We start from the raw sequence: 25,168 nt of genomic DNA, 5'->3' as shown, positions 1-25,168 counted from the left end.
AACCCAAACCACTGCACTTCTATTAATTGGCCACAGAGGATTTAGAGTTTGATGTTATCCAACCACAGAGCTTAATCCCTGCGTATAATGAAGATGTACTCCGTGACATTCAAAACAACACTACAGTATATCGTGTGAAGCTAAGATTTTAAAAGCAACCATATCTTTATAGAAGGAAATGTTTCCTAGAACTTGAAGCTTTTTCCTGCTGAATCATGTTTTGTTTTAAATATTTTTATTACTTTTTCAACAACATTCAAAGGTAGTTTCCCATAATATGCTGTTGTAATAGAAACCCTTTTCCCCCACCCTCACCTCCCGCTCTGCTCTCTTCCGACCAAAGGAAAAAAAAAAAAAAAAAAACAAGCTCAAATGAAATATATATACAATTGTACCATATGTGGCATTTATACATAATTCAAGAGAAAAAGAAAAAAAAAGGGAAAGAAGAAAATATATTCAATAGGAACAAACAAAAATAGCATGCACAATGCTAACAATTTCCTCCTACTCCACTCTCCTACATAAGTTGTTCTATATTTACTACTTTTAAAAAATGTTTAAATGGCTTCCAAATTTCATCAAAATATATTAACTTATTTTTCAGAAAGTACGTAATCCTTTCCATTTCCATACACTGTGTCAAGGAGTTTATCCAAGCGCCAATAGCAGGAGGAACTGATGTTTTCCAATTTATTGCAATCATACGTTTTGCCTGTAATGTACAGTAATCCATAAACTTAATTTGATAGGTTGTTAATTTAATATTTTTAGGATACACTTGTAGTAGCATCATTTCTACGTCTAAAGTGATCTTTTTATTTAAAATTTGGTTTATTTTGTTCATCACCTCCTGCCAAAAGGCACAAACAATTCTACATTCCCATATACAATGAAAAAATGTTCCACGGGCTTCTCCACATTTAAAACATGTATCTGGTATTCTATTATTATATTTATTCAGTTTCACCGGTGAAGCTGAATCATGTTTTAGACTCAGAATAGGACTGCAGGAAAGCTTTGCCAGTATTTCAGGTATTTTTCAACATACATTAAACATATGAGAGTTATTTGGTGTCTGGACTAAAGTCCATAAGATGAGGGAAAAAATTCTAAGTAGAGTTTAATTTTGGAGGTTTTCTAGAATGTATTCTAACTGATAGTACAGTCACTGATCTACCCAAGCCAAAAAGTCTAATAAACATGTTGGTGGAAAAAACTGCTTTATTATTAGTGCGACTAACCATAATCTCACTGATTCATATAAAAAGTGCTAGAAATAGTGAGATCTGTGCTGCTATAAAAGAACTATAGTGCAACAGGAACACAGTGATGTGTCTCTGCTGTTTTCCACTGAAACCAACCAACCAGGTGTAGCTTCAGGCATAAACCTTTGAAACTATTTTATTTACAATGAAACTGTTGCCTGCTGCTCGGGCAGTCCTCATCTAAAATACAGCGGCAACGCTCATAAATATCTGCAGTAAATACAGTATATATGCTTTATATTGTTTCACTATCACATAAGAGAAAATGTACATTTTCATTGCAATAATTTGACAGCAGGAAGTTTGTTCCTGCCAAAGTTTGTTAAGTGTCCAAAATGAAAAGGCTTCAGGCTGACTTAGAAATGTTGATTAAACATTACAGAGTGTGTAAATTTAGATTGCTATGAAACCACTTAAACATCATGTTACAGAATTTTTAAATAAAATAATTTGGAATAAACACGCCTGTTTTTTACATGACCGAGTATTCTGTAGCATATCTGGCATTTGTACTAACCAACTGGAAAGTTGAAAATTGAGTGCTGACAATGATCCCGTCCTCCTGAGTAATCACTGTAAAGCAGCCAAACTGTTTAGCTGCTACAAAGTGAAATCAAAAACTCAATCTTTAAAAAACAAAGTTCAAATCAGTGCAAAGCTTTACTTTTCTTTTTTCTTTTTTTGATGCAGTGCTTAGATCTAAACTAGACTTCAGTAAAACACTCGTATTGAACCCAAATATCCTGGGTTACCTGGTCTAACTTTTTCCATCAGCACCACATCTTCTGAGTGGTGACACTAAACACTGCCAATTATTTTTGTTTGCAGCTTGACCACTAAGTGAGGCTACAACAGCCTACTGGGCTTTAATCTCTGCCAAATCTTGACAACAAGTATATTACTCTTCGGTGGGTCAGTGCTCCATTATCTTGTGCCTATCCCTAACTTTGTCGTCTGGTGTTATTTTCCAGAGCAAAGCAGCTGAAAGCATCAGCAGACTGGGAATGATGCTAATGAGATTGTAAGACTGAAGATTCAAGCTCTGGGATAAAAAAAAGGGCCAGTAATTATCTATCAGTAACTTATTCTAAATAATCATTGTTCATGGTTTCTTACAGACAAAACACAGAGGACAGTAGAATTCATTATTGTGTATCACATTAGAGCAACACCACCTTTAACATCCTTAGGCAGTGAAAATATTCCATCGGAATACTCAACAAGATAATGTTCACAATACCTCCATCCAAATATGTGCTAAAGTTTTCTTGTGCAACATACTGGAGGTCAGCCACGAACAATAATACAGCGGAGGCCTGAGGAGGGGAACTGAAACAGAAATCTCCACCTCGTCTGTGACGCACTGCAGCCACTTAAGCCTCAACATTGGCCGGGAGAAGTAAAAGTGACCAATGAGTGATTAGAAATGAAGCTATGGCAGAGAATGGGGAGGGGGCTGACACACTGTATCCATCTACAGCAGACTCGGCTTCCGCCATTTTGACTAGAAAAAAAAGAAGGAAACAGAATTTGGTGATGTGCACTAACTACACAACCCACACACACACACACACACACACACACACACACACACACACACACACACACACACACACACACACACACACACACACACACTTCATCAGTAGCTATGCCTCAGATTAACTGAAGCACTGCATCATTTTGAGAATGAACATTATCAAGTAGACAAGGTAAACAGCTTAACTGATATTTTTGGAGTTTCTGTATGATGTGGTGGACTTGGTCTGAAAATAGTCTCATCCCAGATCCCCAAAGCAGCAGCATGACTGGTTTTTAACTATGGATGACATAAGACTGAATGGAGACATGAAATATTTAACACAGAATTATAAGAAGGGCCACAGACAGTTCAGAAGATTTTGTGTTGAAAAAAACATTTCATTTGTGTCTAACAGTTCAGATCTGATAATAAGCTTAATAATATTATACTGATACACTCTCACACCTTGTTCCAAAAATTACAGATTTCACATATTTATGCATACACATTATTATTATTATTATTATTGTTGTTATTATTATTATTATTATTATTATTATTATTATTATTATTATTATTATTATTATTATTATTATTATTATTATTATGTTAAATTTTTTAGCTCTACATCAAGAACATTTCCTTTGCTTTTAGTGATGTGACACTTTCAAGAAAATGTAGCGTTATTAAATCGGTTTTTAAACTTCAGCAAATGTATTTGAATTTTTGTTATCAACAAAGGAAATAAATTTGACACATTCACAGTCACCTGATTTAAAGATTAATGGTTTGTGGACGATAATTAGCACATAAATATACCTGCATGCAGTTCGTTTGGCTGGGGGTCTGTAGAATGGATGTTAGTTGTGTTGCTTAGTAACAAGTAGCGCAAAAGGAGCGAAATAATGTTGTAAAATAATTCACAGAACATGAATCGAATGGTGGCGTTTGCCTCCCATCACTGATCACCAATTGGAAGTCATATTTCCCAGTCCAACGCTGGTGTCAGACTGGCTACAGCCGAAACCTCCTTCTGCTCCAATCACGTGACAGTGGGAGTCCGTGGAGGTTTAATTCCCTTCCAAGAAGGCCAGCTCTAATCTGCCGCTATATACATCTATTAAAGAAGAAAAAACTGAAGTTCTTTGATTGCAGCAGATGCAGAGGTGCTGCACGTGTGGCACAGGGAGGACTGAAGACTGGAGAGCAGGCTGAAGGAGTACAAAGGTCAGGCAGCGCAGAGAGGAGGACGGGAGGTAAGAAGCTCGCCAAATAACAAAATAAGCAGTTTTTTTGTGTATTATGATCTGTTATTGGAATTACTTTTTACAGTTCAGTGTGCTGCGTCTGTGTCAAACTAAAGCCCGTCAAAAAGTACAAATGCAGTTATTTTAGTATTCGAACACATTTTTTAAGTTACTTGTGAAAACACTTAAACACTTTCACGCAAGTTTTTCACGCACTTAAATATTTAAAGTCTTGTGAATTTCCAAACTCTCTGATATTGATCGAGCCGCGCTACACGAGGTTCACACTTCTCCTGAGAGTACAACACGCACATTTATGTGGTTTGAAAGGGTTCAGGCTTTAGTCTAATTGCTTTCTGGTTAATTGAACTGATTGGCTAATTGGCTGTGACACAATAAGGGCGTATGCGGAGATAAACGCGGCTACATCGTAATGAAGGCTTTTGCAGTTTCTGTGGTGGAGACAGACAAACACTTCTTGCGCGTTTCTTTTACTTCTGATAGTTTAATGAGCCAGCAAACTCAAGGTACAAGGTAAAAAATAAAAGACAGATAAATGTATTTATTTGGGTTAAATTGAGCATAAACGGTGGTGTTTATAGTGAGTGAGGCAAGGCGAGAATGTGTGTCGAGTTAATAGTTTGAGGTTGGAGAATAAAGCAGCTCACTCTCCGCTCTTCAGGAGTTGGAGAAAGTCTGTCAGCAGCGCTATCAGACTGCTTGGAAAGGCAGCGGAGCAGAGCTGCAAACACACACACAGCTGAGTGACAACCGGGGCCGTTCATGCGCTCGTGTCACCAAGCAGACATATAAGTCACGCTGGCATCTGATTTATAGACGCGCTGCAGATTCACGCTTCATTTAACGCGAAGCCACAGCGTATATTTCACCTGCAGACCCAGCGCGGCCTCCGCGTCAGCCCTGCTGCATGTGGCAGTGTGCAGAAGGATGCCTGCTGCTGCTGCTGCTGCTGGGTTATTACCGCACACACACACACACTTTCAACACTACCTCATTTTCCTAAACATTATTCTCAAGTGGTTTTACATTCGGGTCTTTATGGAGATGGAAGAGTCATTTAAACCCATTTAATGCGTAAAGTTTTTATTTTTTAATTTAATTTAATCCATGTATTTAACCTTGTTAAACGTAGAATTTACGAGGGTTTTATTTTCTTTCAAAATGTCTTCTCAGTTATTTGAGTAGGCATGATCTGCTTGTGGTCTCGATTCATTCAGCGTTTATTATATACATGCTGATCAAAAATAAATAATTAAATGTTATGAATAATCCAGGATTCCTAATAGGTAATCGCTGGTTTGGGCCAGTGCATATTTGCAAGTGACATATTAATCACAATGTCTGCAGTGGCACAAGTAATGCGAGCGCTCTATTAAACCGCTGTGAGGCTGTTAATAGAAATCCACCGCGGCCTATGTGCTACTGTAGCACACAGCTCGCTGTTTTCAGTGTGAGATTCCATTGTATGTTACAAAGCTCTATACTGGTGGTTACACGCACAAGTTGTTAGGATGTATTTTGAATAATTTCGTGGCTTCATGTCGGGTGGGGAACAGTGTTTTGGGGGCTACCCTGGTTCATGAGGTGGGTTATCGTGGACGGGGAGTCAGGGTCACCACCAAGCCCCGTGGAGGCGAGTGAAGGCTGGGGTTATCTTCTACAATATTTTATGAATATTGTCTTGTTCACTGGTTGTACTTGGTTTTACATTAAAGCCTCACTTTAGTCAGCATAGGTTCAGTCCGGCCTGGTGACCCGAGGCAATGACGAGGGTTGATACAGCAATTACCAGATAATTACCAGACGTGCATTCAAATGAAAACGCAATAATAATAATAATGCACATTATAGTCTGGTGGTGTTGGGAATGCTACCAAGATACCAAGGCTCAGAGGAGGGCACCGTTTCTACACCACAGCTGTAAGGCTGACCCGGTGAGAGGAGCAGTGGGCAACGAATCACTTTCTCCCTGCTGCTTTCACACACCGAGGGGGACTGAGCTACTGCGTGTAGCAATGTAGCAAAGCTCTTGTTGCAGTGTGTGTGTGTGTGTGTGTGTGTGTGTGTGTGTGTGTGTGTGTGTGTGTGTGTGTGTGTGTGTGTGTGTGTGATTCCAAGAAAATAACCCACTGAGATCCCCCCTCAGAGCTCCAAGTGCGCACTGCACAGGCGCAGAACGCGGCTTGTCGATAGAGAAGCTGAAAGGCACTAAGGCAGCCGAACCGACCGGCACTTCCCAGCGGACAGCCGCCGCTGCTGCAGCCGTCAGCACAGCGCTCGAGACGAGCAGTTATCTTCTAAAAGCACGTGCAGCCGCGGTGGGAAGGGGAGGAACCCTGCTGTTTGCAGGCCGAGGACCGAGCTGCTGTGCGCGGAGATGGATTTAAGCAGATGATAGCTGACTGCGTGAGGTACAGTAGAGAAGCGTCCGCGCTGCCGACCGACTTGTAAATAGTGCTGTTTGTTTCAAGAGGGGAGAGCAATGCTGTGTCATCCAGAGTGTGATACTCTGTGGGGGAATCAACCCACTGTAATTAACCCACTGTACTCAGTCCACAGAGAAATCTGACAAGGAAGCGCTGAAACTGACAGTCAGAGAGAGAGAGACAGAGAGACAGCCAGACTGAATGAGAGCTGGGATGAGCAAGTCTAGCTTTTTATTTCTATCTTTATTTACTTGTTTTTATTGATATTTATTTATTTCAGAACATGTGCATGCTGACTTTTTTGACTGGCTGTTATTATTATTATTATTATTATTATTACTTTAACATTATTAAGAAAGCTGACTTTCACATTTTCTTTACAAACACTGGCCTGTGCTTGGAAGTTTTCACACACCAGCTTAAAAGTAATTAGTTAATGATACTGCTATTTAAAATATTTCAAAATGCATGGTTCACTTCATATATTTTATAATATTTGTGTTGAATGGAGGATGGTTTGAAAGCTTTTCGTGTTCAGTTTTTTGATTGTTTTAAAATATTATTGGGAACAGGGCTGGAAGCCCAGCTTTATGTATGTATGTAAATATGCAAGCTGCTGTGATCATTGCATTTTACACTAAAAAATGACGTAGATTAAAAGCCAGACAATTGCTTTATTGTTTCCATGCATCAGTATTTGCTCATTTTATTTTGAGGAGTTTTTGTTTGTTTGCATTGAGGTTTAAATGCTGTCAGCGGATTAGAAGCAGTGGAAGGTGTTTTCTTTATGTCCTCATCAGCTAACGTTGTTTGTTGTTGAGAAGGACGTGTTGAGCACTGATGCCGGGCCTTCATGGTTCAGAGCTGTTGACACAAAATGGCGGCAGATTGAAATGTGTTACATCTGCCTCACACAGTTAGCACATCTCCACACACACGCACTGTTTTTAGCGTCTTAGGCTTTTGGTATTTGCTACTTCAAACTCTGCAGTCTTTCTGCAGACCTCTGGAAAATATGTGAACAACAGGCCCACGGATGCTGGCTGTAGCGTGGCATCATAAACAGGAGACATCTAAGTTAAATGTGTCAGAGAACGCCACACCAGCATAGACGGTTGTTGCAGTGTTTCCCACAGGGGAACATTGAAAACCTTATTTTGTGGCAGAACCTTTAATTGTTTTATTAAAAATGAGATTTGACCTGTGATTTTCTGCATGATATTTTCATTTCAAAATGCAAAGGTTCAAAATGATTGGTGCTTTAAGATGGCTGCCAAGTTTCACGACTTTCTTCTGTGAGGCCTTCGGCCGAACAGTTTTCCTGCTTGCAAGACAAGTAAAAGTGAAGCTTTGCAGTTAAATGAGCAGCTCATCTGTATTCGTGTGCAGTTTGTTTCCCCTGTTTCTTGCTTGCTTTGCTGCATAGCCATTACTTCTTTGTCTTTCAGTGCACTATAATATTTTCCAAGCAGATTCATTTAGATGATCATTTCTCCCTGTAAGCAGCAGGAACAAACCAGACTCCCTTCAGGATTTACATGTTTAAATAAAACCTTTAGATGCTGAAAACATATTTGGTGCCATGGATTTATTTTCATGTATTTATTTACAGTCTATCGAAATGTTATAACGGACAGAAATATGTCCGGAATAGTCCTCAGATTGGATGTCGTGTGTGAGGCAGAAACAGGCTCATGCATGCGCTGTTGGCTTGTGCTCATCAGTTAAACAGAACTAGTGAAAGGCCTAGATTCACACTGTACAAAAAAGAGAAAAGAAAAAAAGCTTGTAGCTGTTTCTTCATCAGATCTTATCTTTATTAGCTTTCACAAAGGTCTCCGTCCGTTTACACTGGATGCCACCTCTCCAGTTTCATGGCTAAGAGAGTGGTTTCTCTATGTTTACAGGCTCACGTCCACAGCGTGCAGCCCTGAGGCTAGGAGACCGCAGCAACAGGTTTCACACTAGCATACTCCGAGCAGCTTTTGCCTTACAGAAGTACAGAAGCATTTCCAACCATTAGAAATGACCTGAAAACTAAACTGTAGTTAGACTTTGTCTAACTTTGTGGAGTTAAACAAAAGCATTTGGAGCAGAAGTAATAGTTGTAAACTTGCAGTACGAAGCACACAGAGAGCTGCATCGAGGTTTGAGGCAGGAACAGAAGCAGAAACAGCCGCAGTGACTCTGTACATGTGAGGACAAAATAATAATGACAAGGACGAGTCTCCCATGTTAACGATGTATTACTTTGACTTGATTTTTTTTCTGTTAACAGTTCTGTGTTTCAAATCGAAATGAAGATTTCAGCCTTTCAGAGCTGCACTCTCAGCTGCAGCGATGTTCACTGTACAGTGTGTCAGCCTAATTTACTGCTGAGACTTTGACCCTTTTGTGGAGTCTCGTGCACAAATCTTTAATAAAGTCTGAGCTTGGCTGTCACGGAGCTAAACATGTTTAAGTCTCTACGGGCCGAGGTTCACATGAGATGGTCCTCAGGTGCTGGCATTCTCTAGATTAATGGATGAAATGGAGCAGTACAGAGTAGCTCAGTAGCACAGAGAGTTTTGTGACCCTCAGTTAACAGAAAAATGTTTGCCTCATTACTGGCGTGAACTTCAAACAGAAAATTGTGCTGATGCATTGTTGATATCGACTTAAAAGCAAACAGCGTGTGAGGAGAGAAGAGAAATATTGAAACCTCATTCCTCTGTTGTGCCACTTGAATATTATCACTGTATTTTCAACATTTTTGTCTCTCTGTTTGTATGCCCAGTATTAAACCAGTACTTGGCTCAGGTTTCCTCCATAGAATTTATCAACAACAGCAGCCAGTGGTACCTGCACACCCAGCCCAAACCAAAGATTTCAACTACAAAAATAAAGGCTGCATATATATAGCATTCACTTTTTCAAAAATGCTTCAATTGGGTCTAAAAATGTCATTCAAATAGAAAATCTTTCATTGGCAAAAAGTAATGGAAACCTGACTTCATACTACAAAAGCTTAGCTGGACGTTTTTATTTTGGAGAAGGGGGAAGTTTTACACACTCCAATTAAATCTTAGAAATTCATATTTAAATTCAAAAACCTAAATATGTAAGATGATGGCCCGCAGCTGTGCAGGCTCACAGTCGCACAACATGTGATCTGCACTCACACTGACGTGCAATCTGTTACATTTGTGTAAAAAACACACAAAGGTGTGGCAAAAAGATAGAATTGTTGTTGAATAAAAGGGAGAGTTGTTTTATTTCAGATCATTTTTTAAGTTAATAAAAACTAGTGTTTAAAACATTTAATGAAAAACAAAAACTTTGAAATAAAGTTTTGCTTCCACATTAATCATTACATAGCAAAAAATGACCATAGCTTAATAAAGTTCTTGGCACCACTGATTTAAGGCCAATGCTGTCTCACAGTAATAGAATATATATAGGAGTATACTTTATAACTGTATATGACATGAGGCTACATTACATCTGGAAAATGTCCTGTGCCAGGTCTGACCCACAGTGGCAGTTCCCCTCTGCTTTCACTGCTGCTCACTGATAAATCTGACAGCTGGGTATTCTTCTAATCCTGCAGCGATGCTTCAGGAGAAAGCTTCAACTGTGACGGACGAACATGTGAGCCGGCTCCAGACCGGCGGGGAGACGGATCTGCTTCCAGACCAGTCGCGACTGGGCCTGTCCACAGCTCCCACCGTTCCCAGCTCCACCGAGCCCGACCAGGTACGCACGGAGGGCAATCTTGCATCTTCTGGATGGACTGTGAAATAGTACGCTTTAGGCTGATTTATAAATTGCTCCCTTTGGTGTTTATATGCAACTATTTTGCATTTTCTTGGATGGTCTGAGTAGTTTTGATTGTAACTGTGACTCTTCCTTCAGAACATTGAGAACATTAAGGTCGTCCTTCACGAGAGGGAGCTGTGGAAGAAGTTCCACGAGGCCGGTACAGAGATGATCATTACTAAAGCGGGGAGGTGAGTGAGGCATGTTTCTGATGAACCATAAAAAAATTAAAAGAAATGTTTGAGTTCATGTTTGCAGTATTTTTTCCATTTTACAGAAGAGTAAATACTCTAGTGTAAAAATACTTCAAAAGAGCTACATTCAAAATGTAATCTAAGAAAATGTACAATTTCTCATGGTTTTTTCAGTCCCTTGTATTACTGCATTTTTGTTTGGATATTGGAACACGTGAACCAGCCAGTGTCTGCTGTCAGGTATAAGCACTGGAATAAACAGTTTGTTCAGACGTGGAGTCAAAGAAGACATATTAAACATCTGCCTAAATCTCTACAGTAAATGTATTTTCTGCTGTTGTTACATTAACGTACTGCATTACTGCATTGCAGGATTTGTGGTGGAGTTTATGAAACACAAAGATTACCTGAAAAAGTTTTTCACCTGATTTGAATCTCCCCGTCAACAGTAACCTGGAAACGGTCGAGCTCCTTGTTATTCATAGAACATTGAAACGTAGCGATAGTCTTCAGAGTGAAAACATGCATAGCTTTCTGGAAAATTGCAGGCAAAGTGATTTTCTAGTGATGGATTCATTATGCAAGATGAGTATCATATCTTTCTGGGATCATCTGTTTAGACAGCTCGTAGTAACGTACGGCAGTTATGATTTTGTCTTTCAGGAAGAGACAGAAAGTTCCTGCCGCGGCGACTGCATAATTGAAAACACAAATGACTGCTCGGCTGGTTGGATTTAATGCGACCTGAGGATTAGATAGTGAGGCTGTTGGACATTAACCAGAGAATGAATACACTCTCAAACTGACCTCCGCCTCTCATTCCTCACGGGATGTTTTTTTCCTCAGCGAAAAATGTAAAAGGTCACCACATTTTTTCCTTAATGCTGTATAACCGTAGGAGATGGGCTTTTCCTTGTCCAGCTGATAAAGTAGGCTCTGAATCCTTAAAGCCCTCTGAAGAGTTGTACAGTCGTGTAGCTGTGCAGCTGTGCTGGAAGACCTATCGGAGTTTACCTGCAGTCAGTCTGCAGCGGGCGCGCTGAAAATTGGCTTCATCGCTGACAAGCAACAGATCTGAAAATGAAAATGATATCGACACCAGACTGAATTATTTAAGCACGTCATGAGCAGTGCATGTAGTGCTCACTGTCTCATCACGGTAGAAGGTATTTTAATCATACTGCAGCAAAAAGCATTTGGCAGTAGAACATTGTATTTAATGTGTCGTTTGAACAGACAATAAAAAGCACCCAAGAGTGGGAACCAGGCATTACTGCAGACACAATCCCTGCTTTATCTTTCTAATTTTTTATTATCTCAAAGTGTATCACAGAGAGTCACAGCAGTGAGCATTTGCCCACTAATTTGGAGAAATTTCTCAACAGACGTATTTATTACATTCATTGAGGTCATAAATACATGTAGATAAATAAAAAGAAAAGAAATGAAAGACGAAAAGAGGCAGGTTACAGGTCAATGGTAACTTTATTGTCCCCAACACAACACACAACAAATATACAGAGATTAATTCTTGGAATTATGTTGTAAGGAAAGAATGCATCATCGTGAATGCGTCTGAGGTTCACACACCAGTCTGTCTTATTCTTCAGGGTGAGTGCAGCTTCAAAAAGAAGCTAGCATGGCTGTAAGCTCCTAATGATGACGCTAAAAAAATGATTCATAGCAAGTAAAGTCAACCATCTTAGAAAGCAATGTTACAATTCTAATATTCATTTGCACTAAATAAATAGTTCATCCAAGTCTGAAAGAGCTATGGAGGCAATTAGTCGCAAACCAAACTACTGGATAAACTAAGGTCATTAAAGTCTGAGTGATGTGATGGCTGCCACACGGGGACGTGCATTTCTGTAGAGCTAAACTGAACGGAAATCCATCCAAAAGCTGTGCAGATTGATTGGTTGGACAGCAGTTATATACCAACTGCAGGTTTGTTCTTGTGTATTTTGTTCATATTTAGTGCACTGCACAAAAAATGACCTGAAATACTGTCTCACTGGTTAATCACATGACTCTTAGACTGCAGTCGCAAATTTTGGTATTTGAAAATAAATGACATATAAAAAAACATGATTACAAAATAATGAATCTAAGCAGAAGAAACATTTTTCCAAATCATTATTAAACTAATATTTAGAGAAGGTAATATAAATATATGTCAGAATAGGGCAAAGTACTTGCAGTGTCTGTCTCATGGATTTTTGAATGAAACGTGTTTATTACTCATTCACTGAAGTTACTCACACTGAGTACTGTAGCCAGAATTTTTTCTCGAGTAGAGATACTTACATACATACATACATACATAATATTATTCAAGTAAATGTAACTGAGTAAATGTAATTATCAGTGATGGGAATAACGGTGCTACAAGTAACGGCGTTACTAACGGCATTACTTTTTTCAGTAACGAGTAATCTAACTAATTACTATTTCTATCGTTACAACGCCGTTACAGTTACTAACAAGAAAATACGATGTGGTCGCGTTACTATTTTTCAACAAACAGACAGTTGAAGCCGTGGTCAGCTTAACGCATCTTATATCAGTTGCAGGAAGTAGCTGTAAGTAATCTGGACTACAGCTTTAAGCAGCTGCGCGCTCCCGCGGACGGTAATCACTTTCTAGCACAACACCTGGAGCTCAGGGGCAAAACAATGGCATGAGTGCTGCTGTTCGACTGAGGAAGAGTAAAGTAGTCGTGGTAAGCCAATCACATGACCACTTAAAGACAAAGCAACAAGGTGCCAGTTTTTAAATTGTGTTGATAGGCCACGTAAAACCAGAGTCATGATAAACAAGATATACTCGGCGTTTTTACTGTCTAAGGACAGCGCTAGCAAGCACTCTCTGCTTATGACCAGTGGCGGTCCTAGCCTGTTTGGCGCCCCGGGCGAACACTATACTGAATTTCACCAGAGAAACACACACACACATGAAGAGAGAGAGAGTGTGCACTGTATGCAAACAGCTACCAAACAGCCATCATTATTCCTCATACAATGAGAACAGGACAGATCAACAACTGACAATGACTAATTAATATTAAAATCTGTAACATAATGTATTGTTTGGAGTTTAGTCTGTTACTGTTGCTATTTTTACCATTTCTTCTTGGAGCAACTGTAACGCACATAATTTCCTTAGAGATTAATAAAGTTTTCTGATTCTGATAGTTTCAGGATGAGCTGCCATTATCCAATCACACATCTGCTTACCTGCATCTTTTGCTCGTTTCTGCTTGTTTTTTCTCTTTTTTTCTAAACTGAGCACCTGATGGCTTTGAACTTTTCTTGTCCATCTTCCACTGGTTTGAATTTTGCACTCCAGTATGAACAATCATCCCCCAACCCGAGGATCGCCACAACATGATCTAACACACCTGCACCTTAGTTCAAGATTCACTTTGTCTAAGGTGCATTTCTGGGATTTCACACAACCCAGGATTCAAATCATGAATCCATAATGGGCTTGGATTTACAACATTATGAATGAAATGTGCTCTATCTGGAAGCAGCTGGCCCCTCCCCTTTCGACGGGTTGTGTGTGAGACTTTAAATCATCAAATTATAAATTTTAAATTGTTATTGATCCTTTACCCCTGGTCCTAAAGTGTATATTTATTTTCTTACTCTTCTTATATTTGTTTTTTGTTTACTTGCACTGCTGTAGCTGGAGCCTCGTCGTCTCGTCTCTCTATATGCTGGGCTGTAAGTAGCGGAGATGACAATAAAGTTTACTTTGACTTCAGCAGCGCGCAGGCGCACCGAGGGCTCTCGCGCTCACTTTTCACGTACAGAATTTCGAAAAAACATCGGTGCAAATTATAAGTCTGTATCATGATGTCTGGTGTTTTTGTGTTTGTTGGGGTTTTTTTAAATTGTTTTATTTTGCGGGTTGGTTATTAGACGCTGCTCCAGCCAGCCAGAGAATCCCCCGCCGCCCCGCCCTCTCCTCCCTGTGCCGCAAGCAGCAGGCGCACCTCGCGAACGGAGGGCGCCCTTACTCCCAGCAAATGGGCGATAGAAAACCGATCGGTGCCTATGCGCTCCCAATATGCGCTGGCTGGCAGCATGAGTACGAGCAATTTATTTATTTTTGCCGATGCCCGTGAATCCGCCCCCCACCACGATGCCGCCCCGGGCAACCGCCCATGTCGCCCGTATCAAAAACCGCTACTGCTTATAACCCCCAAAACAAACAAAAAACAGCCCTTTCGTGTTAGTGGAAAAATGCACCATGTCGACCAATCAAAAAATGATATGACAACATGACATTTGGTTGTTTAGGAAGAGGGGGAAGTTTTAGGGGTGACGGAGAGAGAGAGAGAGAGAGAGAGAGAGAGCAGAAAAAGAGAGAGAGAGAGAGAGCGAGTTTTGAGATGTGAGAAATTTGTAACATTTAGCGTGTTTGGTGTAATTAATGTGTTGTCTTGTGTAGTTAGTGTGTAGTGTTGTGGATAGTTTTGTGTTGTGTGTCAGAACAATGAGGCGACTGCTGTCTCCAGGTAGAAACAGGAGTGATACACCTGCTGCTGTCAGACCTGCAGGTATCAGGCTGTGACGTTTCCTTTATAGTGGACAGAAATTATTTTTTGGAGTGGCACAAATAATTTGTGACATCTTATTGAAGAACAGCTGATTGTTCCGCAAACAGTTTGAAATGGTTATTTTAAAAAAAAACGGTCAAAGGTAAATGGCTGCAAATAACTTTGTTTGCAAAACTTGTCCATATGATTTTCAAATTGACAATTTATATTTGCTTTTAAAGTTATGAAATATGGTTCAATAAACAAGTCTGTGGTTGTTACAGTAAAAATATAACTTTTTCTACTCGGATTTTATGTTTTTTGTCTGATTTTAGATCAGTTGTGTTAATACAGTTTGTCAAAATGAAAACATAACTGTAGATTCAGACACGTGAGGCTGTGCTGAAAATAATGATACCAAACAAGACAAAGTAAATAGTTTGTAAAGGTGAAATGTGGAGGAAACATCAGAAGTAGTTAAAAATGGCCAATTATGACCTGGACCCCAGAGGGTTAAACACTTTTTTTTAAGTAACGCAATAGTTACTTTTCAAGTAATTAATTACTTTTAGTATCTTGTAACTCAGTTACTAACTCAGTTACTTTTCTGAAGAAGTAATTAGTAACTATAATTAATTACTTTTCAAAATGAAACTTGCCCAACTCTGCTAATTAGTTACTACCCACCTCTGACAGTTGCACACACCAACACAAGTCCCTGTCCTAATGAAGGCAACGTCCAATCTTTCTTTTAGTTGATCCGTATGAAGAGACGACACACAGCTAAAATGAAAAGCAGCCCACAGAGAATTCAAAGTGATCGCCACTGTTATTACTTCAGACACATGAACCAGTACAAAGGGAGGCTTTAAGCTGAACTACTCATTACCACTTTTGTTACTGGTTGAAGTTCAGGCTCTGGCTGCTGAGCCGTGGTCTGCATACACTCAGCTCTGGGTTCTCGGCTAGCTTAGTGTTAGCATGCTACCTGTGCTATCTGTGCAGGTGCTAGCAAAGAGCAGAACTTCTGTTAGCAGCATAATGTGATTTTTGCCCTGGATGCAGTTTGAACTCTTGTTCTTTTGTAGAATAAAAATAAAAGTAATATCCATATATCTGTTGGAGGTGTTGTAGTCGCCAAATAACATAACGTTGGCATTCCTCAGTATAAATTGGCGTTACTCAACTTCTAGTTGTCGTTGGCTAATATCCTAACCCAACTAAATGTCAAGTTTAAGGAAAGCCAATCGTGAATCAAGTTGAATGAATGTAAACATATGCACAGGTTTTTCAGGCATAAAACTTTATTAACGACCACAGTCATATAGTACTGTTTTTAACATGTTTAAAAATGTGGTCAAAGAGACATTTGGACCAGCACAGAGGTGATTTCAAGTATTCTGGCAGGTCTGTTTTCTGGTATTCTGCTATCATTTGTCATGCATAAAATAAAATAGTTCTCCTTTTTTATGTTTGAATGGTCACTTCAAAAGAACTGCCAGTAAATACAGTTAAGGGTGCACTTTATACAGGCTATGGCATCATTCAGATTACATCATCGGTTCAGTTGTGATTGAGTTGGAACAACAGAGCAAAAGACAGACTTTGGAACCTTTTAGCTTCTACCTGTGTACTCCCTCTAACCAGGAGAGTCTGCTTGTGACTTCAAATTAGACGTTTTTGTTGTTGTTATTGTATTTGTTTGTTTTCTTAAGATCATTTTTAGACTTTACTAAGAACTGGTGAAAATCAGGAATCAATAACAACTGACAGTTTTAATTAAACTGACCTAAATCACAAATAAAGCCTTTAAAATGGGAATAGAACCAATAAAGATCATATGGCTCCATAAATATGCAGAATTATGAAGAAAAAAAACATTCATAATAAAATGTGAGTGTTATGTGTATTTAAACTATGGACACTTTTAATTTCTCCAGTTTTGTCATATATATATATATATATATATATATATATATGTGTGTGTGTGTGTGTGTGTGTGTATATATATATATATATATATATTGCAGTGCAGAGATGAGAGGGGAGTCAGGACAGATGCAGATGAACCATAAGGATCCCATATTTCCCAAACACTCCGAGATGAAACTAGCTCAGTCCTAGCTGAATCTAGAAGACTTGTTATGATGAGTGTCATTGTCCAGGTGTAATCCTCCTTCTTCAAAGCACCCACCACAGCTCTTGCCTCACTCTGCCTCTTTGTACACAGCCCGTCAAGTGAGTAGGAGCAGTTTGATAAGAGGAACCCGGCGCCCACAACAGGCCTTAGTCTACTAGGCTGTAGCGCTTCATCATCCTCATCCCACCCCCCCTTACCCTCAACACTTCTTTTGATCTCGCTGTAGTACTGCAGATTCCCAGAGAAGGAATGGATCATTGGAGGGCCTAAACATGTGGGATTGTTAAGAGAAACAGCTGGCTGGACATAGAAACACACACACCCTGACACTGATATCATACACACACTCACTGACTTCCATTTCTCATGCCCCCCCTTAAGTTCACTCACTTAGTCACGCTGCTGAATGTATACGTATCCCTTCATGTTGTCTTTGAAAAGCAGTTATCCTGGGTCGATTTAATTCAGCGTTTTAATACATTAGACTTAAAATAGGGGCGGGACAAAATACTGATACTGCAGTAAGTACGGTATAATGAATCACCTCATCTTGCCATACGTTACTTGTACACCAGCAGCAAACACAGATATTTTGGTCGCACTTTATAATAAGTCAATAACCTATATCACAATATGTACTGTCCACACTTTAATGAAAATAGGACTTAATTATCTAAAGTAGTTCCCTAATGGTACTTAATGATGTTGCTACAGTAGAACAAGGGAGTAAACAATTTTAAAGGAAAGGACAAACAACTTGTACTATTTAGGAGGTAAAGATATTTTATAATACAGACTGCTCCCTTAATAATATCAAATAATTACAACATCCCCTAAAATACTTTGAAGTGACTTGTTAAAAAAATATTATCTACTTTCTTTCCACCAAAACAGGCATTTATTAATTAAAAATATTTACAGTGTCATTTGTGTCTCCTTTCCATGAAAACAGCCGTTGGGTAACCACCTATTTCTGTTTAATATTTATATTAGTGCGATTAGCATTAGTGTTGCTGTTGGGTTCCCACCCTAGCTAGTAAATTGAATTTGCGATCTTTCACTCGTTGATTGTGATTTTGCTGATTTCACATATATACAAACTTCCCAGTTCATTTAAGTCTGCCACTTTTTACTGCTATATGTTTTTAACCACATACTGCTGTTAATTTATTCTGTAATTATTCACATTTTAATTCTTATTAAAAATTTTTTTTTTTTTTAATTTCTCAACTACAAATCCATATGTCCTTTAAGTGAAGTAGGTTATTAAATATTCAAGTCCCAGTGCCCCCAGGTAATATATTTATGTATATATACAACCCTAAAGCTCAACTCTGAACAATCTGAACAATGAGGAAACTCATTAAAGAGGTGAACATATACATACCTTGCCAAACAATGGTTTTATATTCATTGTTCTCTCTTTTCCTTCCAGTGAATCTGGTTCTCCCACTAGATGTCATGTCAGCTCCCTGGGGGAAAGCTGCCGGTAGCTCGCTTCTTATGTGGGGGATTATTATTTGGTTATTCAGTTGAGCCTAATTTTCCTGGATAATTTAGTACCTGCTCACAGGACACAATTGCATAGTGAAAGCGATGCTTGTAGGGAACCAATGTAAACACAGAGTGTGATGTCACTCAGCTATTCATTACATTTACTTGCTCAAGATTGGATAAAGATCCCCCAGCAGAGTGAGCCGTGAGATAGTTATGGTCATATTATACAAATCCGAGGGCCACATGTGTTGACACAGGCCTCCAACTGCTCCGACTGTGTGTTGCGAGCGGAGTCAGAGATGAGCAGAGGTCTGTTTTGAATGTTCTTCTAAGATTAACCCGTCTTTCAGTGAAGATGATAGCAGGACTGATCCCTCCTACTGATTGGATTTGAAGCCTGGGAAAGAGATTTAAATTACCTGCTCTCAATCCCCCGCCGCCCCCTTCATCTTACTTGATGGAGTATTTACAGTAACACGATCAGCACTATGAACTTTTGAAGATGGGCATTTGCACCATTTGGAGCAGCCAGTACGCAGACAGGGGTTTTGATGCCTTGCAGTCCTCCCAGAACAACACGTGAGGTTGTCCATTACAGTGTTTGACTATGTCACCATGGGCAACACCAGCAGATAAACTCCAGGCCTTTTTGACCATTGCCAGTGACAAGCCAGCTGTCTAATCTTCTGTCCAATCCGGGGTGCCATTAAAAACCACTTAAGGCTTTATAAGAGACTGCAGAGGCTTTTGCAAAATTTCCTTTGGCACAGATGGGATGAAAAAGTTTTTGGTTTCCCAGAAGAGGTCACAAAAGGTAGCTCCCCTCATGTGCTTTATAGCCTTGGCTGCTATATTAACATATTTGAGACATTTAAAAGATCAAGCATGTTCCCATGCTTTCAGTGACATCTCACAAATTGTTACCAGGCCAAGAAATGTGAGATTTTTCTTTTTCTTTCACAGACAGGACTATCTTAAGCAGAGGTTTGTTAAATAAATGCTGGATTTGTAATGCGTTTGATGTAGTTTTCTGCTGACAGGAAGGTTTCATTAACGTAACATTCAGGTAGGGTTTATTTCAAATGTCCAAGATGGCAACTTTCTGTCTGTCTGTCGAATCCTGTGATCTCTGTGGGTCCTGGCTCTGCCAGCTCCTGCTGCCATGGAGCAAATCAGATCTTCAACTGCACCAGCGCCAATACTGGTCTCTTCCTACAAGCTGAAATTTTTTTTAATGGCCTACAAGATCCTTTCTTATGAAGAAAACCAGTGCAGAGCGCTACCACTGAAATTTGTTGCCTTCTCTGGAGTGTGACATCATGTACAGATAACATAATCGTCCAAACTTGTGTCCTTTGAAAGAACTCCTAATCACAGACGTGATATGTTTACCGCACTGTGCAGACAGGGCTTAAGCTCATTCATTTTAAAGCTGAGGGTGGACATCTCTGTCCATATTGAGGCCAATTAAGAACTAATTTGTGTGGCAGTAGCTGAGATCAGCTTTTCTGGGAATATTTCATGTTGTTGCAGAAACATAGAGTGTGTGTCCAACAGTTTTGCTTTGTGTTTTTCAACAGGAGGATGTTTCCTAGCTACAAGGTCAAAATGACTGGGATGAATCCCAAAACCAAATACATCCTACTTATTGACGTTGTCCCAGCTGACGACCACCGCTACAAATTCTGTGACAACAAGTGGTGAGTTTCAAAGGACACAAGAAGAGGTGTGTGTGTGAGTGTGTATATGCATGTGTGTGTTAAGTAATCACATTACAGTTACTTAGCAAACAACCATGTCGCTTCACGAGCAGCGTTTGATCGGCCTCAGTTCATCTCACTGTGTGTGTGTGTGTGTGTGTGTGTGTGTGTGTGTGTGTGTGTGTGTGTGTGTGTGTGCGTGTGTGTGTGTGTGTGTGTGTGTGCGTGTGTGTGTTTGGGATTAATATCCCTACTTTGTTACTGTCATCATTATACTACTACATTTCCTTTTAAAAAATTACAAATAATGTGGAATATATTCTATTATCTGAGCTTGGCTTTCTTCATTAAACAGAGGAGTACCAGAGTAATAATCTGTATATAAATAATAATAATAATGGATTGCATTTATATAGTGCTTTTCAAGGCACCCAAAGCGCTTTACAATACCACTATTCAGTCACTCTCACATTCATACACTGGTGGAAGCAGCTACAGTTGTAGCCACAGCTGCCCTGGGGCAGACTGACAGAAGCGAGGCTGCCATATCGCGCCATCGGCCCCTCTGGCCAACACCAGTAGGCAAGTAGGGTAAAGTGTCTTGTCCAGGGACACAACGACCAGGACAGAGAGCCCAGGGATCGAACCGGCGACCTTCCGGTTACAGATGCGATTCCCAACCCCCTGAGCCACGGTCGCCCCCGTAAATAGTACCCCTCCAGAAGAAGCACTCCTCAGGAGTCTGTCCATTCACAAAAATGCATCCACTACAATTCTTCTAATTCCTTATTTAACCCAGATAAGAAGAAACGTAAAGAGGAACTGCTGCTGGTTTGTTTCAAATATTCTAAAAGAGCAGAACCTTTAGAGTGACCTAAGCAGGTAACTGTTACTGTGGCTCCTCGCCAGCAGCACCTCCTTACTGCGGGGCAATTACAAAACATTTAAAAAGAAAGAGAAAAACTACCCAAGTTTGACTGTTGCTCCAGCTGATTTTGTATCTGGAGTTGATGACATTATAGTCCTCCATGCGTTAGCACAACAAAATAGCTGCCCTGCCTTCATACTGAGGACAGACAAAATAGTTTTGCCAGGAAAAGCTTAAAAAAAGAATTCAAGCAGACCTTCAAGCAGAGTTGTTTTACAGCCATTTGTTTCTGATCTTGTGGCATGGCATGCAGTTGGTGGGTTCTGGTGTTTCTCAGTAACACCTTGCAGCAGTATAATTAGGAATGAAGTTTTAGCAGGGATCACTGCTTTTCAGTATAAAGGATGTAATGCTGTGAGGGTGGAGAGCCTTGTATGTCCAATGTTAAACTTAAAGAACCTGGCATAGTCCCTGAAAAACAGCCCTGGCTCTTGAAAGCAACTATGCACTTTGTTCCATTTGTAATCTGTTTTTAGGATGGTGGCTGGGAAGGCTGAGCCGGCGATGCCAGGCAGGCTCTATGTGCACCCTGATTCCCCTGCCACTGGAGCTCACTGGATGCGGCAGCTGGTGTCATTTCAGAAGCTGAAGCTAACAAACAACCACCTGGACCCTTTTGGGCATGTGAGTAGCTATGGAGGATGTTAGTTATTTAAATAAGCATTTAGTGATTTTAGAGGCTGTAGCGCTTTGTGATGCTTGCTGTCTAACACTGCGATGTGAATTAAATGTTAATCTCATGTTTGGAATGAGATGCTGTGTCCATCCATCTTTAGAAAACACTTGGTGACTAATATTCACAATAGGTTAAAAATGGATAAAAGAATAAGATAACATTGATGGATGGCTCAATACTTCCAATATAAGTTACAAAAAATAAAAAACAGGCTTGCTAACATAGCAACCCTAGAACCGACTATAAGCTAAGCTAAAAGCTAAGATATACTTATTTATCCCAAAGTTGAGAAACTCCTTCATTACAGCATTTATAAAATAGGTCAAATAAGTAGAAAGGCATATATCTTCATATCTTTAAAAATGATCAAATAAATACAATACATTAAAACACGTATGAATTTGAACAAATTTTTAAGTAATAAAAACAAAATTAATACGAACATAAAATATTTAAAACTCCAGAAAACAACAGGATTTATTAAAGGAAGTGAAACCAGCAGTGCAGTGCAATAAAGTCTGTGACGGTGCAGAGTTGAACTAAACTGTTAACATAAGAGATGATTCTCTCCTAGACAGATGTGTTCGACTGCTGAGCGTTACTGCATGTGGTACGAAAGATCATCATCCTGTAAAAGCAGGTGCTCCATTACCTGTTTGTTCAATGGCCTCGTCTCTGCCACAGCTTCAGATGTGTCAATTTCACAGCCAGTCACAGAGCCAGCTCAGTAATCCAAAGTGTCGGTGCCAACAGGGTGAAACACACTACACGAGAGAAAGATTCATACTTTAAAATGACCACTGTGCTTAAATCACTGACTGTCAGTTACAATTTAGTCAACAGTGCTTTACTGTTAACTAAACATGAAGTTATAATGAAACATGCTAATGATAAAAGATAATAAACAATTGTTTCCAAACAAATTTATGAACTTTATTGTAAAGTTGTAACTGATTATACTAAAAAATTATTAATGAGTACTATTTAATTTAATCACTACAGCCTGTACATACTTATAGTTATAGAATATTCACAACATACTTCATACCGTGTACATTATAACATACCATAATAGACCCATTTCTGTAATATACTCACATATCTATATTATTGCTAATATATATTGTAATATATCTATATCACTAAAGCACTTCTGGATGGATGCAAACTGCATTTCGTTGCCCTGTACCTGTGCATGTGCAATGACAATAAAGTTGAATTCTATTCTATTCTATTCTATTAATTAAATTCAGCTATATTTATATAGTGCTAAATAGGGATGCACCGATACCCGATACCAGTATCAGTATCGGTGCATCCCTAGTGCTAAACCACAACAACAGCTGCCTCAAGAGGCTTTATAATTCAAAGTAAATCCCCAACAGTCAAACAACCCCCGATGGGCAAGCACTTTGGTGAAAGTGGGAAGGAAAAACTCCCTTTTAACAGGAAGAAACCTCCGGCAGAACCAGGCTCAGGGAAGGGCGGGGCAGGGCCATCTGCCGCGACAAAAGACACACTGTGGAAGTACTCGTGTATAAATATATGGTGAGTGAAAAGAGGTGCGAGAAGGACAAACGCGCAGTGCGCCATGTGAAGCCTCCGGCAGCCTACACCTATTGGAGCATAACTAAGGGAGGAGTCAGGGTCACCTGGTCCAGCCCTAACTATATGCTTCAGCAAAAAGGAAAGTTTGAAGCCTAATCTTAAAAGTAGAGATAGTGTCTGTTTCCCGAATCCAAGCTGGAAGCTGGTTCCACAGAAGAGGGGCCTGAAAACTGAAGGCTCTGCCTCTCATTATTCATTCTACCTCTATTTAATGTATCTGTAAACATTATTTGGATAGCTATTATAAACTATAGGTGCAACTATGGCGTGTCAGTTTAAGTGGTCTCAGAATCCCCTCTCTGTATTTTGCTGATGATGTGGTTCTGTTGCTAATATTCCTCCATGTCAAACGGGGTCAACATCCTGTATGGCTCCTGGGTGTTTCAGGATTGTTGATATGGGAGGAAGTCCAGGGTTAGGCCCAGGGCACTCTGGAGAGATAATATCACTGAGCCAATGAGCACCTTGGTGCCCTGCCAGAAGAGCTGTTGGGGAGGTGTAGGGGAGAGGGAGGCCTGAGCATCATTGCTTAAATTCCAACAATGGCAACCTGGACCTGGATAAGCAGCTGAAAGCTGGATTTTAACAAACGTGGGCTGATGTCAAGCCCAGATCTCGGTGAGATTTATGCACCAAAACCTGGTTATGTTTAGAAAATGTTTGTGTTTATGCTGAGGTTTCTTCCTGTTAAAAGGGAGTTCTTCCTTCCCACTGTCGCCAAAGTCCTTGCTCATAGGGGCCATATAATTGTTGGGGTTTTCTCTGTATGTATTATTGTAGGGTCTGCCTTACAGTATAAAGCACCTTGAGGCGACTGTTGTTGTGATTTGGCGCTGTGTAAATAAAGCTGAATTGAACTGAATATCGGACTGATAGATATGTGAGCAGCAATATCATCGTGCTGTTTTTCACAGGCTGATTCATGATGGAAAGATGGAATGAAGAGATGAAGTGTGTAAGAGAGAGAACTGCAGAGGGAGGTGAAGAGTGCGACTGTGGCAGCACTCCCCAGGGGGATCCTGGGATAGCTTGTCTGAAGCCATCCCATCAATGGGCGGGCTCATTAGGTTCATAACCTCTCAGATCAGTGGCGGGGCCTGCTGTCAGATTGAGTTGAGTGCCTTGCTAGTGATAAGGGCGAGTAATGAGGACAGAGCAAGTTAGAGGCCAGGCAGGGCCCAAATGACGCGCAGACCAGGAGGTGTGCAGTGAAACAGTGCCTCTTGAAGTAGAGCGACAGAACTCCTGATTATGCTCTTTGTATAATGTGAAAATAATACTTTTGACCATAGCTCTCACTGTTCATAGGCTGTTTAGTGTGGCATCAATAAGTTTAGTAGTAGTAAATGAATTGTGATAGAAAAATTCTCACATTGGAAATTCATGAGATAATATAATAATGTAATTAGAGTCTATTTAGTGGTCAAAAACAGCATCTAAATGTTTGATATTCTCAATATTTTATGTTGTGTTTTATCCAGGGCTGGAACCAGAGTTTAGAAATAAGGTATCACACTGAAGATGTAGCACCTGTGCTCCAGTGACCTGTGGAAAAGGCTAAAGAGGTCCTAGAATGTTTTTAAAACAGGGATGGGCT

The 25,168-nt window shown here is 39.9% G+C and overlaps 1 protein-coding gene across 2 annotated transcripts in view; it reads left to right on the top strand.

The window, feature by feature from the left end:
* The first annotated feature begins 3,972 nt into the window (after window positions 1–3,972).
* tbx4 (T-box transcription factor 4) overlaps window positions 3,973–25,168 on the top strand; it is a 33,506-nt gene continuing 12,310 nt past the window's right edge. The window contains exons 1-5 of one of the 2 annotated variants that reach the window (XM_026193507.1): window positions 3,973–4,046; window positions 10,074–10,219; window positions 10,379–10,473; window positions 20,240–20,359; window positions 21,764–21,911. In XM_026193507.1, coding sequence (XP_026049292.1) covers window positions 10,076–10,219; window positions 10,379–10,473; window positions 20,240–20,359; window positions 21,764–21,911 — 507 coding nt within the window. In that variant the 5' untranslated portion in view covers window positions 3,973–4,046; window positions 10,074–10,075. Of the gene's footprint in view, window positions 4,047–6,251; window positions 6,470–10,073; window positions 10,220–10,378; window positions 10,474–20,239; window positions 20,360–21,763; window positions 21,912–25,168 lie in introns of those variants that run through there. The other variant, XM_026193506.1, reaches the window with a different exon arrangement.

The sequence above is a fragment of the Astatotilapia calliptera genome, chromosome 14, assembly GCF_900246225.1.
Source record: "Astatotilapia calliptera chromosome 14, fAstCal1.2, whole genome shotgun sequence".
Taxonomy (NCBI): domain Eukaryota; kingdom Metazoa; phylum Chordata; class Actinopteri; order Cichliformes; family Cichlidae; genus Astatotilapia; species Astatotilapia calliptera.
The sequence above is the reverse complement of the archived record's forward strand: the minus strand, read 5'-3'. Positions and strand labels throughout refer to the sequence as shown.